This window comes from Rhopalosiphum padi, chromosome 2 (genome assembly GCF_020882245.1).
Source record: "Rhopalosiphum padi isolate XX-2018 chromosome 2, ASM2088224v1, whole genome shotgun sequence".
Classification (NCBI taxonomy): Eukaryota; Metazoa; Arthropoda; class Insecta; order Hemiptera; family Aphididae; genus Rhopalosiphum; species Rhopalosiphum padi.
Window position 1 is genome coordinate 56,842,859 of NC_083598.1, and position 19,269 is coordinate 56,862,127.

Here is a 19,269-nt window from a genome sequence, read left to right on the forward strand (position 1 = left end):
TTTAACGAAATGTAAATGTAGTAATGAAAGAATCATACCAAAAGCATAATATGTGGATTTGAAAATGAACACTAGCTGTATTTCAAATGTACTGCAAATTTGTCAAAACATCTTCATAGTATTGAAGTAGTTTTTCGGAATGTCACTAAAAAATTAAATTATATTAACAATAGAGAGATGTCAGCGTATCAGTTTTTAACAAGACATTTTTAATGGTTAAGAGTAAACCAAGATCCATGTGGAATAATATTATTGTCTTTATATTGATTGATTTCCATCTAAACCATCCTTCGATGCGACATATCACTATTATATTTCATCCAACTTTAAATTATACATATAAATATCATATATATATATACAAATGACATAAACTTTTTAAGAAAATAATGAATGCATTATAATTAAATAAAAACTCACATCACCAAAAATATTACCTATAAGTTTAATCTTAAAAATTATTATTATTAAACTAATAATTTTCTAACAAATGTAGGTACTACTCGTATATATTATTTAATGATTTTTCGAGGGGGTGAAAAAAAATTTACCAAAGTGCAATGTATCAATCAACGAATGAAATCGCACAGAGTCGTATATTTTCTAAATATATATTATTATGTACGTATATATACTACATAATATAATATTATACAAAACGGAAGAGAGGTTCTTCGTCCGAGGACGTAGTGAATTATATTTTTATTTATACACCAATACCGGTAAACACATCACGTATTTCGTACTATACCGATGGAAAATTCGATTTGGCATTTCAATTCGTTAGCGAGCGTAGTGCTGACGAACATAGAGAGCGTACAAGGCAGAGAAAAGGAGAAAGAGATAGAAAGTACGCCATCCATGGCCTGGTATTCCAATACGTAAGGTCCTAAATATATATATATATATTATTTATTATTTAGGTTTGCATTTCGTAAATGGCCTACGTGGTGCACGATGATTCTTTGATACATTTCAACGGAAAAATAGTTTTTCGCGTGGTAATCTCGTAACCTAGATACTATACTTCAGGCGTGGTGCATACACACGACGTACGATAATATATGTCATCGTATTATATACTTCCGGTTCAGAATAATGTACGTACACTAGTGCTATTGTGAAATACAACGAGAGTAGAAGAAATGTACGCGAATTCATAATATAATACTAGCCACGAGAACGTCTGCAGTGATTATAGTGTATCGTACTTATTTCGACACATCCCATCAACCAGCGTACAACAGAATACCGTCAATATATAAATATTATATAATAATTTAAGATAACTTTTTTTTAACGCTGTAGAGGAATTGATGAGCTGAAAGTTATAATAAAATGTCGATTTTAAAAATGTATTGCGTAAAATCGAGTTGTCGGTTACATTATCAACTCATTAAAATAGTGACTATATGATATTTTCATTTTTCCCCTGCAGGTGATGACTTGTGAAGACATTTTAATTACAAATACTTAACAATTGTTTTTAATTGCAACCATCAGGGTCTTACATAATATAATTTATTATAGTGATCTTATATGATTTCTTGATTCATATTTTATTATAAACATTCCTTGATTTAATAATTTAGTTATCTCAAACGTATAATTTTCTAAAACACTATAGTTAGTGTGCAATAAGCAGTATGTAATAAATAATAATACAATGTATTTTCAACAAAATGTTTGATTGTTATTTCAAAAATGTATGAATTAAGTTGAGTAACTTTTTAAACAAAGTGAATGTTTTTTTGCGTTTAAATTTTAACTTTTAAAATTAAATATATAGTTTTTTACCATTAACTTAAAACGTTGATTTAACCAAATTTACTTAAAACTACTTCATCATTTTCTTTAACTAACAAAATGTAACCTAAACATATTTTAATATTATAATACGGTAAATAGGTGTAGGTAGCTGAACATCTCTTCAGACACACAATCCGAGATTATTTAAATTTGAAATAAATTTCATTTTCAATTTTGAGTAGGAGAAAGTGAACAAAACATTTGTTTTAATATTTTAACGAAACTATACAATTTATTATTCTTGATTTAATAGACATTATATTTATTGATAAAATTGTCTGGTTTTATTGTTTTTAATTCTGGGGGTTTCGGACCCAGATCAGGCCACAGATCAGGCTTTGCAGTGCGTACAGTATTATAATATTAAAATATACGCGCGTGATATCGAGAAGCCACGCCGTTTTCCGTTATATATGTTTAAGCCGGCGCACTGGGTATGCAAATCCGATACCACGCAGTGCCGAAACAAGTCGGTCGCCCAACTTTCGCAGTTTAATAATATAATTTATTATTTTCGAGATTGTGTTTTCAATTTAGAATATCTGCTCGGAAGCACAAGTTAAATTAGGTAACAAACTTTAGTTTCTGTTCCAAATACACACATATACACACACACACACACACAAACACAATATACATATATATTGAAATCGATTCGTCCCCGAACACAACGACGCAGTATCTTATCGATTACCGGCGAACGAATTAGACGACACGCACACCGCTACTGTAATAAAATAATGTACCCATCATACTATTCATACTGCGACATTAACGTGTACCATCAAATGTCATCATCGTAATAATATGCGAGCAATGATCGAACGTCTCGCGGGCCCAGTGTTCGCGCGATCGAATTTAACGTCTCGAGGATTAATCCATGAGCGGATTATTCTGCGGCGCTCGTTCGAACGTGATGCCGGGTACGTATGACGTTCGTGATGCGATGACGTTTTTGTGAACAGATAGTCGACTTGAATTCTGTACACAGTAGTATGTGTGTGTGTGTGTGTGTGTGTGTGTGTGTGATTCCAACAAGATGTTGGATTATTTGTCGTATTCTGATTAAATTTCATTGTTATTCCAAATTCTTCTTTAAAAAATAATACAGCTTCTAATATTTTTAACTTACTATACTACTATACTAATATTTTCCAAATCAATCTTTGAAAAAATTGTTGTTCATAAGTTTTATTTTTCTATTCAACATTCTTTTTTCAAAAAAACATCTATAATTATACTAATTTAAATGTAGTAATTACCCATACTATTTTTTATTAAAGTGTTTTTCAAATGAATTCGGTAATAACAATATGCACATTTAATTTCAGTATCGGTAGCTGGAGAATTAATAGGTACCTATTTAAAAATATTGATATAAGCAAGGGATAATGAAAAAACAGATGAACAGTGTCGAGTAGTAGATTATAACTTTTGAAACTGCTCAGTGCCATTTTATTATGAAATGAACACACCATAATATAGTTCCTATATTATAAAATTAAAAACATTTTAGGTTGTTATTAAAAAAAATTAAGCCACTATGGTAAGAAAATTTGTGAAAAATATGATACAAATATGTTGTTACAATTCTTGCTTAACCATTCAAAAATACGTAATTGACTTACAAGATCACCATACATATACAGAGTGTCCCGTGAGGATTTACCCATTGCGATATCTCCTGAAATAACGGATATATCATAGTTTTGATTTTTTAATAAGTTTCACAGGGACAAGAAATACAAATATTTCATGTTTTTATTTATTTTAATGTTTTGGTAAAAAAGTTAAAAAATATATTTTTCTATTTAATTAATTTTCAAAAAAAAATGAAGATAGATATTTTGTAGAGTTCATGTTTCTAAAAATATTGACGTTTCAACATTTTAATTTCATTAATTTCATGATTTTTAATATTTTTTCTAGTTTTGAGAAAAACTGTGAATTTCACTGAAAGCATTCGTTGGCCTACGGGCACGCGAGCCACATGTTTGATACATTGATACTACTATCGTATTAAATAATTCGTAGTTAATATTTCGAAATTATAAAAAATATTATAAATCTGGAGATTAATGAAATTAAAATGGTGTATAACATATTGTTCAATAATTATGATATTATATAATGTAAATAAAACAATATAATATAATTTCATCTCATGTGCGAACTCGGTTCGCTGGTTTTTAGTATTTCGACTCTATTACTTACATTACTTATATTATTCTACTGCAGCTGTCTGTAAGCATTGAACATGTTTTGACAACAATTTATCGCGTTAATATTTCATCTCCAGAGGAATTCTGTGCATCAGAGACGTTTTTATTTTCTCGAGTTAAATATATTAGTTACTCCGCACAAATTGTATATATATGTAATATATAAATTGTTCGGCGAAACATAAATTTAAAAACATTCCGAGAAAATAGACCCGATGCTATAAAGTTGTGTACGAAATGCGCGATTCTCGAACTCTTTATTGCGGCAGAACAAAATGTACCTATATATTATACACACATATTATATTATAATAAAATGTTTAAGTTAGCGCATTATATATGATATCAATACAGCTTTAAAGGTACATATTATGTCACGTTACGTTTACAACAATCGTATATTACGCATACCATAATTTATATCATTGTTATGCATACGTATAAAAGTGTAAACTATAAAAAATATGTGAATTTAATGATATGATTATTATTATTATTATTATTATTATTGTTATTATTATTATATCTACAGCAATTGCGCTAACTTCATTTGACAGACGAATTAACAAGCAGCGAGCGGGATCTACTCGAAATAAACAAGCTATTAAAAGTCGCGAATATATTGTATTATATTTACGATTTAACAGGATTATCTACTAAGCATAATCACTCCCCCGTTTTATCCATTAGTCATTTAATTCTAAGTTAGGAATTTTTAAGTTCACTTAAGCTCCATATTTTCAAATACTTAAATTGTCCGAGTCATAGTGTGACAATAAAATGTTCTGTTATTCAAATGAGACCATGACCTATGACGTTTTAAATATATCAAATTATCTAAAATTAAATCCAAACAAATTTCAGAGTTATTAAAATATATTATGTACTAAGGACAATACAACTCTGCTTATAATAATGATTTTATGAAAAACATAAAATAGATTTGATTTTTTATATAATATTTAGTAAATACTATATACATACTTATATTTAGATATAGACTAATAATATATCAACTAGGTACTGAAATTTTAAAACTACCAAAACCCATAATCCCCAATCTTTTTACATACTTAATAGTCATAACTTATAACAAAACAATATTAATTTCTTTAAAAAAATGAATTTTTATCATATAAATAATAATTAGGTCTTTCCCATTTTTGAATGATAGCGATAATGTTTTAGTTATATTAAGAACGAGTGTTAAATCAGTTAAATCTTGATTAACTATTGAGCGAAGTTAATTGTCACATGGCTACATCGCAAAATCTTAGTACACTCTTTCAACTCTCTGCTTAATAAACTTAAAATACTTATAAATAATTTATTAACTATATATACAAGTTTTAAATTCGATCTTTATTCATAAATTATGATTGAAAATAGTAATAATTATATTTTCTTTTTAAAAATGTTATTTTGTAGTGACTCTAAATTATATAAAAAAAATTTTTCACATTATAATTAATTTTATTATTAAAAGAATCCCTGTCTGTATAGTGTATACTATTAATAACGTAGATATTTTAGTTAAAACAACTTATATTTGGGAAAAAATGAATGGTGTTTACTATACAGTTTTTAAAAATCACAAAAACAGAATTACCTGTATCGCGTATCCTGTATCGAGGTAGGACAGGACCACCACCAAAATTCTCTAAGAACCTTAATAATCATAATTGACTTAAACAAACACCTACTGTTAATATATAATAATATGTAATGGTAAACAATTATTGATGTGTAAACATATAACATACTATTATTTTTCTCATGTATAACGCATAAAAAGTTAATAAACAAGCTAACCACGTATCTTGTCGTTTTTATATTTATTATTCTACTTAAATATAAATTTATATATTCGTAAAAAATACAAAAATTACTAATTGCATATCTTCGTTGTTATTTTTTTATAGCGACCACTCGATAAGCACCCGGGTAGAACGGCTGGACGAGGCAATAATGGAAGCGTCCAGAGCACTGCAGGGAGAACCGAGTGGATTATGACAATACTCGGAGACGAGCTGCTGAGTACGTGTACCTCGGCGCAAACTGCATATACAATGCATAATAATACAACATAATAATATTATGTATACTTATTATTGTGATTGTTATAATTATTATTATTATTGTTTATTACCACTAAAATCGTTATTATTATACCGCGATTGTCATCCAGTGGTGTCTCTGCAGAGTCGAACAGACTTCTATATGTACACGCGAGTACGACAAATACGTCACGTCGTGTACAAACTCGAGTTACTTCAGTTCGAATCAAGACACTGCAGTCATTATACATTACATAATATTATACTACACGCATACACACATATTTATACAATATTATGTGTTTTGAAGTGTACGTTAGCGAAAAATGTGTACAGTTATATAATTACGAGTTGTTAAGTTTTCAGTTTTGAAACGCAGTAAAATTATATAATATACATTAAGAATAAATATTGAGTGTTGATTTAGATATAATATGCGAATGCGATACTATTATTATTATTATGATTATTATTATTACTATTATTATTACAATTAATATTATATTATATAATATAATAATAACATAAAATTGTACATGTGAACAATATATTTGAGCTTGCATATTTTGTACAATAATATTATTAATAATATATATTATATATATATATATATATAATATTACGCACATTTTAACGAATAAAAATAAAGTATAGAACGCCGTTGATAATAAAAAAATTATATAAACGATTTGTTTTACTTTATTGTTGTTTTATTATATCTTCACTAAACGTAATATTTTCATTGCGTTCATTTTATTATACGTTATGTAGTAACTAGTAATACGTATATAGGATGCCACACAGCGAGCACTCTCACATTATAATATATAGTACGTTTCGTAGTATTACTACATAAATACATACAATCATAGGAGCACAGTAAAGTTAGGGTGTTCTAAAATTATTTATGTTCCACGCAGATGTGTGTTTCAACTCGTCCACAGCCTTCCAATTACTTCAATTAAAATATATTACATTATACTATTGAATTAGTAAAATAGAAAATATTTCTATAAATAAAAAAAATATAATAATTACAATAATTCTGTACATATTCTGCTTTGATAACAATCATTTATTTATTAATTAAAATGTGAGTAAATATAATAATAGATCAAAGTACATTTTTAAATAAAAATTTAAGATCCACGCCATAATTTTTCATTTTTCGTATAAAATAAATTACTCAGATAAACTGTAAGTGCTTAGATGAAACATGAAGGTGCTAAGCACATAGCTGAAACCAACCTCCCTATATATTAAAATACGATACTTTTTAATATTGTTCCACTATCAAGTCGACTAACAATTATGATAATACCAGGAATCAACCATTGAAGTAAGTATATTATATAGAAAAAGAAGGCCCAAATTTGCGGTGTTATCAAATTTAGTTAAATCAAATTTTGAATTACTTTTCAGTAATAATATTCGATGTATTATGCTTTGTCGCATGAATTATAATGTGATATTGACATATATGATATATTCTTTTTGATTGGACAATAATAATTTTTTATTTATATAATTATTATTTAAATACAAATATTTCAAATACTGAAAAAATATATATAGCAAAAATTACTCAAATAGGTACTCTACCAGATTGAATGATATTAAAGAACAACAATGAATTGGTAGATTGTTATTTTAAGGTTGTCAAAATGTTCGTTAAACTGTAATAAAACGTTTTAAACACACTTACCACACAAAGTCCAGGCACAACCGTATTACTTCTGATTGTCTAACCGTAAAATAGCAATATAATATAATACACACGAATACACGATAATACATTTATTATATATATTTATTTTGTTTATTATTTATTTTTTATTTATTTATATTATATTTTATATTATCATATTCATCAAATACCACTTGAAATATCCACTTGGCGCAATAGCGATATAATAATATTGCATACTTACCTAGTTTTTGGATATTTCTAGTTCCGTTCAGAATATAAAGTACAATACCTATACCTTTGTGTATGCCGTACACTACACTGTACAGCATATTAGAATAATATATACAATATATTATAAGGAACGAGTATTATTATGATATCGGAGAAATCTCAGTGTATAATACGAATAAAACGACGACGACGTTAATATATAGAAACTATATTATTGATTTATTTATAATCCCACTATGTACATATAGGTACCTACGTGATGCGCATCGCGTATGAAAAATAAAAATAGCCCTGATAGAAATCAAACCCATACCTTCACTATAATAACACGGAATCATGTTATAACAGCTGGTACACTATAAATATCAATTTAATAACTCGGACTTGGAAATGTTCCATGACATGGAAAGGATAAGAACTTTTTTTATATAATATATTATTGTATACAGACTATAGCAATTTAGGAAACATTTCATATAATGACCGGATGTATGGACCAAGCAATGAATATTATAACATAATGTATAAAGTTTTAGATAAAAATACGTATGTATGTGTGTCCGTTAAATACTGTATAATATACAATGGTTAAATGATAACTATTTTTTTACTGGATCGCGTATTTGAACTATTATTATACACAATACTTTATACGTACCTATGCGATTGTCAATAATGTATTGTAGTTTGCTATATTGATATTTACATGCTATCACAAAAAAAAATGTTATGATTACTTAAAAATGTACATATATTTAGATTTCTAAGATTTTTTAATAGCTATAACAGCAGCTTATTCATATTTAAAAGCAGAATACTTTCATATAAATTTTATGGTGTAAAATAATATTGAACCTTCAACAAACAATTTTTTATTAATAACCGTCTCTGCTTTCATTGTTTATTGTTTATTGTTTAGATTATTTAGTGAAACAGTGAACCACGTATTCACAGAGTATCACTCGAACTACTTCAAAAATGTTAATACACGATTAAGCTTTAAATGCTTACTAATAAAAAACATTTATTGGCTATTTAATATTTATATGTATACTAATTTTTGTAAAAATATTCTTCTCCACTTATCATCTACAGAATAATCAAAAATCGATGTCTAAAATAAATAATAAAACCCTGTATATGAAAATTTTTAATAACATCTGCGATAATGCCTCAGTATGAGACATATAATTTATAATTATATAATTACTGCGAGTTTAAGATATAAACATTTACTGGATAATAAATAGGTAAAGTTAGGCAGGTAGCATACAAAGAAGTATTGATTTCAAAAAACTGAAATCTACATGATATAATATGCTCGCGTAGAAAAAAAATTGGTTCACTCCTAAATATAAAGCCGTCGTAGTATCTCAAATACATCGTTTCACATATCACTATTGTTCATTTCAATCCTTTTTGTAAGACAATGGTGCATTTTTGGGTTATGCATCGATTACGCATCGCCCGTTTACCTTACGTAAAATAATTATCTTACTTTATTTTCACATCAGTACAATTAATATAATAGAACCAGAACAGATAAGTTAAACATAAAAGTGTAAGTTGTTTACTAATTTTCATCTAAAAATACAAAATTTAAAGATTGTATTATTTAAGTAGTGTACGGGTGACCCATAAATTTTTACCACTATATAAACGTATAATAATATATATATTAAAATTATGACTATTATTTAAAATTTAACTGAATAGTCCATTTATTTTTATTTTAATGTATATAATTAATATTATATTAGGTATGTGAATAATAACAATTGTTAAATTTTCAAGTTTAAAACAATTCTTTCAACATGTATTGTACAATAATTAATGTACTTTTCAATATTTTTTTACCTTCTATTGTTTAATTTGTTAATACGCAAACTATGTACGGTATTTTGAACAGTTAAACAATACGCAAATGATGACCGGCGGGTGTAACTACCGAAAAGGGTTTCACTAGACATGCTTCAGACTCCTCCTTTGCTTTTTTTATTTAATAAAGAATTTCTTCCAATTATGATTTTTAGAATTTTAAATACACTTAAAAAAAGATTTGAAGAACTACTTAAGGATAAGTGTCATGAGGTAATACAGATTTCTGTTTTTCAAACAAGAACCCCTTTTTTCTACTATCAAAAATATAAAAAATTCAAACGATTAATTGTTGAGATGCTCAAATTGTGTGCTGAGAATAGTACATGATAATGAGTTTAGAAGATGTGGGGGATATGGTAATATGAACATTTTATAAATTCATAATTATCGATCAATATATAATACATATTTTATAAAAATGATCCAAATGTAATAAATAACAAACCTGATATTGCATCTATTTTTTTTAAAAACAAATTTTAAGCCTTTTATCCTCACTCCTAAGTATAAACATTTATAATAACTAAAAAAACTATTTTTTAAAACTATTTTGAATTAGGTACATCTAAGTTTTAAAAAAAAATATCTAATGAATAATTTACAATAAAAACTAACTGTTTAAGTTTTCGTTAAAGAAAACATTTAAAAAAAATGAAAGGTCTATAAATAAATTTAAAAATTCCATAAATCAAAATTTGTATAAAAAAATTATTAAAAGAAAAAATGGGGGTAAGCATGATTTATGTAATACTTTGTATTATAAATTATACAGTGGGAACGTCAATTATCGGCACTAATTGTGACTAAGGGGGTTACGGTTATAATCGATTTATATTTTATACAGATTATAAAACAATGATTAAAAATAAACAATGAGCATGCATTTTATAATGTTTTAAATCGTTATATAAATAGAAATAAAACTAACGTACTGTATGTAAAATACAATACTTTATACTCTATCGATATTTAAGTATATAATAAAATAAACACATATGTATTGTTAAAAATACGTATAACATAAATCATTTAAATCAAAAATTTGAAAATATAAAATAAAATACAATTTTTTTTTTTAATATTTCGTAATGCGCATTATTGACGCTCCCCTGTAATTATTATAAACAGCATAATACTCAAACTATATTATTGGTAGTAATTCAGTATACTAATATACCATAATATTACTGTCCGACAACGCACGAATATTTATCTTGATCGATAATTTTAGGATGTGGGTATAAAATTGGTAAGAGCCTTTTTCAGCGTCCGGCACGGCAGTAGGGTAGGTACGGTTGTTACGCAAAACGATTGACCTTTACACGCGACAGGGCGGCGTTTATTACACTGTAAAGAGAGGGAGTGAGTAAAAAAACCCGTTAACCTTTTCGAACCAACAGTATAATATAGCGTGAAACACACACACACAAATATATATAAAATATTATAGTAATATATGAGTTTGAATAGCAACTACAGTTCTGCAGCAACCTTTACAGCCGATTTTAGCCCGGCGTTTTACGTTCCCGACACGACGCACATCGTCATATATCATATTATTGTTATTTATTTGTATAGACACTGGTGCACTGTCGTATAGACGGCAATAATGACGTACGCTAATAATTGTGTATAGGCTACGCGCCAAATATTATAATACGTACACGAACCTAACACTGACTACAAATATTGTATATACCCTAACAATATATAGTATACACGCAAGAGACGGTCCCTCTGGAATTTTATATACCACGTACTCTCCAGCTGTAATGTTTCGTCGGTAATGTCAATACGGCGTTTTCACCATTACTGCCGTTTCACGATGAATCAAAATAAATCTTTACCAGTTCACGAATTTGTATAGCTCAGCAACCGTAAATCCCGGGGAAACAACCAATAGGTATGCCATTGAAAAAAATAAGACGTGCAAGTTTGCTTTCGTTATGTTTATTTTTTGGCTGCAAATAAATGTAGCTTATGATTTGTGTGCGTTTATGGTGTTAGCGAATTACCGTCGGTTAGTGTCGAAATGGTGACCTCGCAACAGAAAGCTTTTACGTCCTTCGTTTAAGTCAGTGCAAATCGGCCATTATCGAGTCATATTGAAAATTTGTAATATACAAACACATATTATAAAACTTGAATATTTTAAGGATAATTTTCACTTTACTTTACCTCTAGTATCTTTATTTAAAAAAAGAAACTTAACATACATTTTTGTATGGACTTGGACTTTAACTTGCACTCTGTGTATTCCTGTGTTCACGTGTGATACTCACAAGTATAATGGCAATTCTATAATCATTGAAATTGAAACATGATTATTTAAAGGTAATAGGTATGAATTATAGCTAGGGAACGGATTTAAATGTTGTAAAAACAAGAAATATCCCTTGAAAAAATATGATTTAATGCACTCATAACAGAATTTTATTTAAAAAATGCACTAAAAAAATGCAAAAATTATTTTTAACATTGAAAAATTTGCTTAATTACATTAATTCTTATTCTTAGATATTAATTATTCACATATCATATTTCGTATTATTCGCATGTATAATGTATATGCTAATATGTGTATATACCTAAGTGTCTACACATGTCAACAATAATTTTGTCTGGCGTCACATTTATCTGATCGGTTAAAACATAATAAATAATAGAAATAGAAGTACCTACGAAATATTATATTCAATAATATTATACAATATTATTAAAACGTTTTCAAAATGAAAAATAAAAAAATAAAGTACCTATTAGTTACTTAGTTAAAATGTGATTCCGCAATATTACAACAGTACCTATTAAATAAAAGTGTGTAATCAGCTTAAACAATTAATGTTTTCATATTTAATTAGTTATTATTTTAATTCCATAATTTATTATAAATAATTTTTCAATAATTATCATTCGAAAGTTGTATTTGTTATTAATAGAATTAATAAAGTTTATTAATAATAATATTTTTTTTGTATTTAACATTTAAAATATATACCTATATAATTTAAAATATTTAAAGTTATAACTCATGTTTAGCATTAGGGAGTGGAAATAAATCGTTTTTAAATAAACATAATTTGCTTTCAAGTTTCAATAAAGTTTCATAGCCTCTAAAAGTAAGGTTGGTATGTACTGTACTATAAATGTTTCTGATCCTCCTTTATAAATTCCTAGACATGTCGCTGGTCGTCTCGTCAAACGGTCACACGGTCGATAGTATTATAATACCGGTTGAAATAGTCCATTTTCTCGTTAAAGCAATAGCATAGTAGCAGTCACAATATATAATATCCGCTTGGCTTATAATTTAATAAAAATAATATTTCGCCATTCGCCACGTTACTTAAATATAGCATTACGGTTTATATTCGACTGCAAACTGTAGTTACTTTTATTATTTATCATTACCGTGCAGGGTTGGAAATAAGACCTTATATAAATCAAAATGTTAGCGATTTATTATCTGTTACTGTAGATTATTGAAGAGAAAAGTTTGAGTAGGTATAAAATTTATTCAATCCTTGTTTTTCTATAAAGTGAACTAAAAATAAACATAAGAAAATGAATAATTAACTCTCTATTGCTAATACGGATACTAAATTCTTAAGTATGATTATACACGCGTTTGGATCACTAATCAATAAACTGGTCGAGATTAGACGAAAAAATAAAAATCAGACTAGCGTTCTCCACAAATTAGGCAATTTAATTCAAACTTTCAAACCTTTATTGAATACTCGTGATACGAGAACACAATTTAATTTATAGCTAAACTATGCTAAATGAAGTCCTAACTAGTTATTATATACATACTCGTAAAAAAATATAAATATGATATTTAATAAAAAGCACAGTACCTACATAATATAACTTCAATAATAAACCTTTTTGACTAGACAAATTTTGTCACACAACGTCCTATAATGCGTCGCCTATTATTGGTCACCGCGGCGATCAATCAGCAACGAAGATAGCTTCAGGAATCCCATCACATACGATAAATCTTTTTCGCGTTTTAGTATTCCGCACGTACATCGGTCGACTTATTCCGGAAACATTTCAGGCGGTGACGTGACGGGCTCTGCTCTTTCGTCACGTCATGTTCTACGCTACGCAATAACACAAGACAACAAGAAGACGCGAACTGCAGAAAAAAACCCAAAGTGTCTGCGAAAATAATAGGATCCACGACGAAGGACCTATACGAATATCTGGCAGGCTATAAACCTCGAGTATTACGCATGACTGAATAAACGGTATTTAATCCAAAAAATAATATAACAAATAGGTACAACATGTAGACGTGACACAGATATACACAATTGTACACAATATTGTTACCTGTGCTAAAATATAGAACATAAATATATAATATATTATATTATAATAATATCTCTCTCGAATATCAGCTCACAAATATGGACTAAACATATTATGTAGCAGGTTATGACTTATGGAGGATGGTAGCGCACTATTTGTTTTCCTCTAACACTCGGGCAACAAAGCAAATTTGCGTTAATCGAAATCAACCTTGTATTGTTGACAGTAAATATTAGAAAGTAAATTAACCCGTTATCAAACTTAAAATCAAGAACTTTATCTGTGTTTGTACGTTGACTTTTTTACGATATTTCAATGTTTAGGAAAGTTATAAGTATGCTTCTTACATAAAATATTACTATTTAAAAATTCCTATGTATCGCAGAAGGTTTGTATTGCCATAAAAAAGCTTGCGCACAAAAACAAATAATGTTCTTAGTATTTTAGTATTTTATATTATTTTATCATTTTTTTTTATTTTTTTTTTTTACGGCATATTTTTATTTTATATTTTGAAGCAAAATACTTCGCTATATTTTAGATTAATACATTATACAAGAATCAAATGTCTAGGTATAAGGGTATTTATCCCGTGAACAGCGTTGATCCACATCGCCTCTACTGCTTAAGTATCAAAACTTAATTATCGGGCACAAGGAATTTTCGTAAGCTGTAAAAGTATCATCTGTGTCCAATTTTAATTCAATCGAAAATTCTTTGTAAACTTTTTATCTTTTTTACAACCCCAAAAATTGTTGGTAAACAAAAATATGCATATATACTTCACGTGGTATTAAGTATACCACTAATTTAACCTATAACCCATACGTACTTAACCAGTAGTCCATTCAACCCTTTGTGACAACTATGGAAAAAATAAATGAATTTGTAAATACAATTTTCCTACTTTAAGAAACTTTCCAATCTGCACCATATCTTATTTTTAAAACTATAATAATAATTATCTGTGTTTAATAGACAATTGAAATCATTTTACAGCGATTATATTAGAACCTAATGGGTATGTATTTAACAAAATTAATCATAATTCAGTGTTACAAATGGTGTTATTTATTAAAACATATAAAAACAATTTCAAAGATGTGTTCCTCAACGAATGTACCTTTCAACTACATTAACAAATCGTTCTGAATAAAGGTATTTTTCAGTTCTATGAACTATTTGAGTTCTACTATTGTCAGAAATAAATTAATTGCTATCTAGGGCCTTTGTTATGTTAAATATAAAAAAAATATATGTTTCTAAATATAAGTATGAATATTCAATTTAATTAACAATTTTCCTGGTAATAAAGCAAGAAAAAAGTTTTTTTAATTTAATTTAAAAATAATTATAAACTGTTACACTTTTGAAAGCCAGTCACTAAAAATAATTGTTTTACTGCTCCGTCGTAATATTTTGTCATGCTCTTTTGTACCAAATTTAAAGTAGTACACATTATTATACTCTGAAAATTGTCATCAACTTAATATTGATAAAATATATACTTCATAATGAATTTATTATAATATTAATTTGTAATTGCATCTTGATTTAATTTTAATGTATATAGGTCTCCTTGAACCCTTGGTATTAAATAATATATGTCGTATGAAATACTGTGATAAGTGATTGTTGACGTACTTATATGTGCCTTATGGTATGAATGTACACATTTTATTAAAAAAAAAATAGGCAAAATAAATAGGGTATGTTGGTGTGAGTGGACATTGGACAGATTCTCCACGAAAATGTTGTGTACTGCGGAGGTGTAGTATAATAACATAAAAGTATTGTCTTTAAGCGCATTTTTCCTCAATCTGGTTTTATAAGTAGATACCTACCCATTTACCAATATTCTTTCCGATTGATGCAAGATTAAGAATAGACTATTAGACGGTTGTCGATTATTTTCCATCGGTTCACTGTAATAGTAACCGTTAGTAAAAACGTCTTCGGTGAGCGACAGTAAAGCGTGAATTTACATTTATAATATAATCTCGTTAAAAAAGAATTGAAAAAATTAACGTTTTAATATAATATAATAAGATTCGTTATAATTACAGTAATTACACGTTTCGAGAATATTCAATGTAATAATACGAACTCTCCCTCGTAGTTATCTTCGCCCTATACTATGCATACACTCCGAGTCTCCGAGATATTTCTCTCTGAAATAAATAAACCTGTTTGATTTGTGTGTATGTGTGCAGACGGCGGCGCAGACTGCAATATCCGAAGGGTGGCATAAGTGGCAGCATCAATGGCGGTGGTTGGTCGGGACTCGGGATGATACTATATAAATACATATACATATATGAGTGTGTGTGTGTGTGTGTGTGTGTGTGTGTGTGTGTGTGTATGTGTATACATAGATGCACAGTGGCGGTTGGGGGAAAAAATAGTCTCCTCTGTGTCGGGCCCCGGTCCAAAAAGTTCTCGTGCACACTAAATCCTCGACAGCCCTGCCACCGCCGCCACCGTCGTCGTCGCCGCTTTCATAAAGTAGAAATCGAATTTTCGCTATGACCTCCTTTTATGTGCGCGCCGCCGTCGCCCTCCCGCCGACCACCGCAGCGTACGCTATTATTTTATACAGAAATTCGGCTCACGCGCTTATTATTATTCATAAAAAAATAAATAAATAATAATAATAGTAAAAATATAAAAAAAAAAAACGCAAACCACTATACGTCGTATATTATAATATTAAAAAGAATCGGATAGAGAGAACCGAGATGATATATATGACGACGACGACGGTGGCGACCATGACGATTCTTTTGTTACGAATCATTATCGCTGCTAGATCGTCTTAAATGAAAATGAAAAAAACACCAAAAATGTATTAATTATGCATAATCCGGATTTGCCGACAATGGTGGCGTCCGACAACCCAAGTTTTACACAATATATATATTATTACATCGCACAAACGACAAAAATCGGAAATTATACTTTATGCATATAAATTTACGAGTGTGGTATTCTAAATGGAACTTCCGACGTAATTGTTTTACGATTATAATATTTTGTTTTGATATTTTTCTATTTTTCTTCCTCGTGTGTGTACGTATGAATTTATTTTACATAATATTAGATACATTTTATAGATAAAATTTTCACTGGTGGAAATAACTTATAAATTAATAATTTATTTCCTATGATAAATAAACTGAAATTATAACAAAATCCAAATGAAAAAAAACATTCACTGCAAAAAATAAAACTACAGTGACGATAAAATGGACAAACCTTACACGCAAATCTAGGTAAGGGGTTGTTCCATTATGTCATAATAATAATATACGTTGTGATAGGTAGGTAGATTATCGTGAATACATTAACTCTTTGGTGTAAAATATACAGGTATAATTATTTAGATATACACGGCATAAGATAGGTTTTGATAATACGTCGATGTGATGGGTCAACACTCAACGACACCATTAATCAATATATATGCTGTATATACCAATTATAAAATACACATTTTATTACTAACCTATAGATTAATAAACTGCACGAATTTTAACTTAACATAACTAATATAATATTGGCAGTTGATAATTTATAATTAATATAAATTTATAAAACATGTTCGTAATATTTTCTAATTATACTATCTCGAGATTTACATACACACATATAATTCTCGCTTTCTTTCAATCTAGTTCAAAATTAATGCTTTAAACAGAAGAAAATACAGTAGGTATCTAGTGGGTCAAAAACCACTGTAATGGATGTATTAAATTTAAATTCGATGATATATCATTGTAAACGAAAAACAATTCTGAGCAGATTTACGGTCTGTCAGCTTATATATATATCACTAAGTATATTTCATGATAATATGTTTTTGATATAACTTAGTTTTTGTATTATTATAGTAAAATAATTTAACAAATTACAAAAACATTACATTTATAAATGTTGTTAATATTTAATTATTATAATAATACATATATATTTATACCATACTATATTATTGTTATTAACTTTTGAGTCAATACCACTATACTTTAAAACAATGTAAAACCTATAGATTCATGGAATAAATAGGAATTATCCATAAAATAATAACATATTTTGAAAATTTCATTGCATATAGTAAAATTCATAGTATACCTAAGAGTTCCCACAAATAATATTTTTGAATTACAACAAGATAATGAATAAATGTACAAAGTACACGCTATATCCAATTTTTTACAGGAACCACCCATGAAAATTGTAAATCAGAGCATTTTTACGGCTCAAAAGTTATGATAGACACACAATTTAAATGCTCATAAAAAATTAATTTGGCTATACGGTAGATATTTATGTATATATATATATATATATATATATATACAACTTGAAAAACATATAAAGAACCTTATTGTTAATTTTCAAATCTTAGGTATAAAAACATACATTTTTCTGTACTTCTAACTACAAAATAATTTTATACTTTTAGCGATTTTTATGAATTCTGTTAAAATTCGAACTTAAAATCCATTTAAAAAAGTATTATGAATATAGATTTATGATAATTTTTAATTAAGAAATTAACAACTTATAAGAAGTTTTGTATTAAGTTTTTTTAATCAGCTAATAATTAAATAATTTTTAGTTAAAATTTTCAAAAAAATTGATAAGTAGCTCAAAAATACTTGAAATATTTTTAAATAGTAGTTATTGTAAATAGCAATTGATTAAATAAACATGAACATTTTAAGTATCTACGGTTATTAGTTTTTGAGTTGCACCAAAAAGTCAAAATTGATTTTGTTGAAAATTGGATTTGCATAAAAATTTTTACACGTTTCCGAATATTTACGATTCGATTTCCATCTAATGCGCTTCGGCGTATACTTATATACTAACAAACAAATACGTGTATATTATATTATATAGTTTTGAAAGACGCGCGGAGTTTAATTTAATCGCCAAACTCACAAAATCAGCGAGCGCCAACATTAAACAAGTTACTTTTCGAACAAACAATATAATATCGACAAGGACGCTCGCTAAAAGGTCGGCCCCGTCACAATTGTTTCCCGTAAAACTA

General features: G+C 27.8%; 1 protein-coding gene across 1 annotated transcript in view; it reads left to right on the forward strand.

The window, feature by feature from the left end:
* LOC132922139 (protein tipE) overlaps positions 1-6,785 on the forward strand; it is a 62,644-nt gene extending 55,859 nt beyond the window's left edge. Inside the window, exon 2 of the mRNA XM_060985491.1 lies at positions 5,954-6,785. Coding sequence (XP_060841474.1) covers positions 5,954-6,044 — 91 coding nt within the window. The 3' untranslated portion in view covers positions 6,045-6,785. The remainder of the gene's footprint in view (positions 1-5,953) is intronic.
* The last annotated feature ends 12,484 nt before the right edge of the window (positions 6,786-19,269 follow it).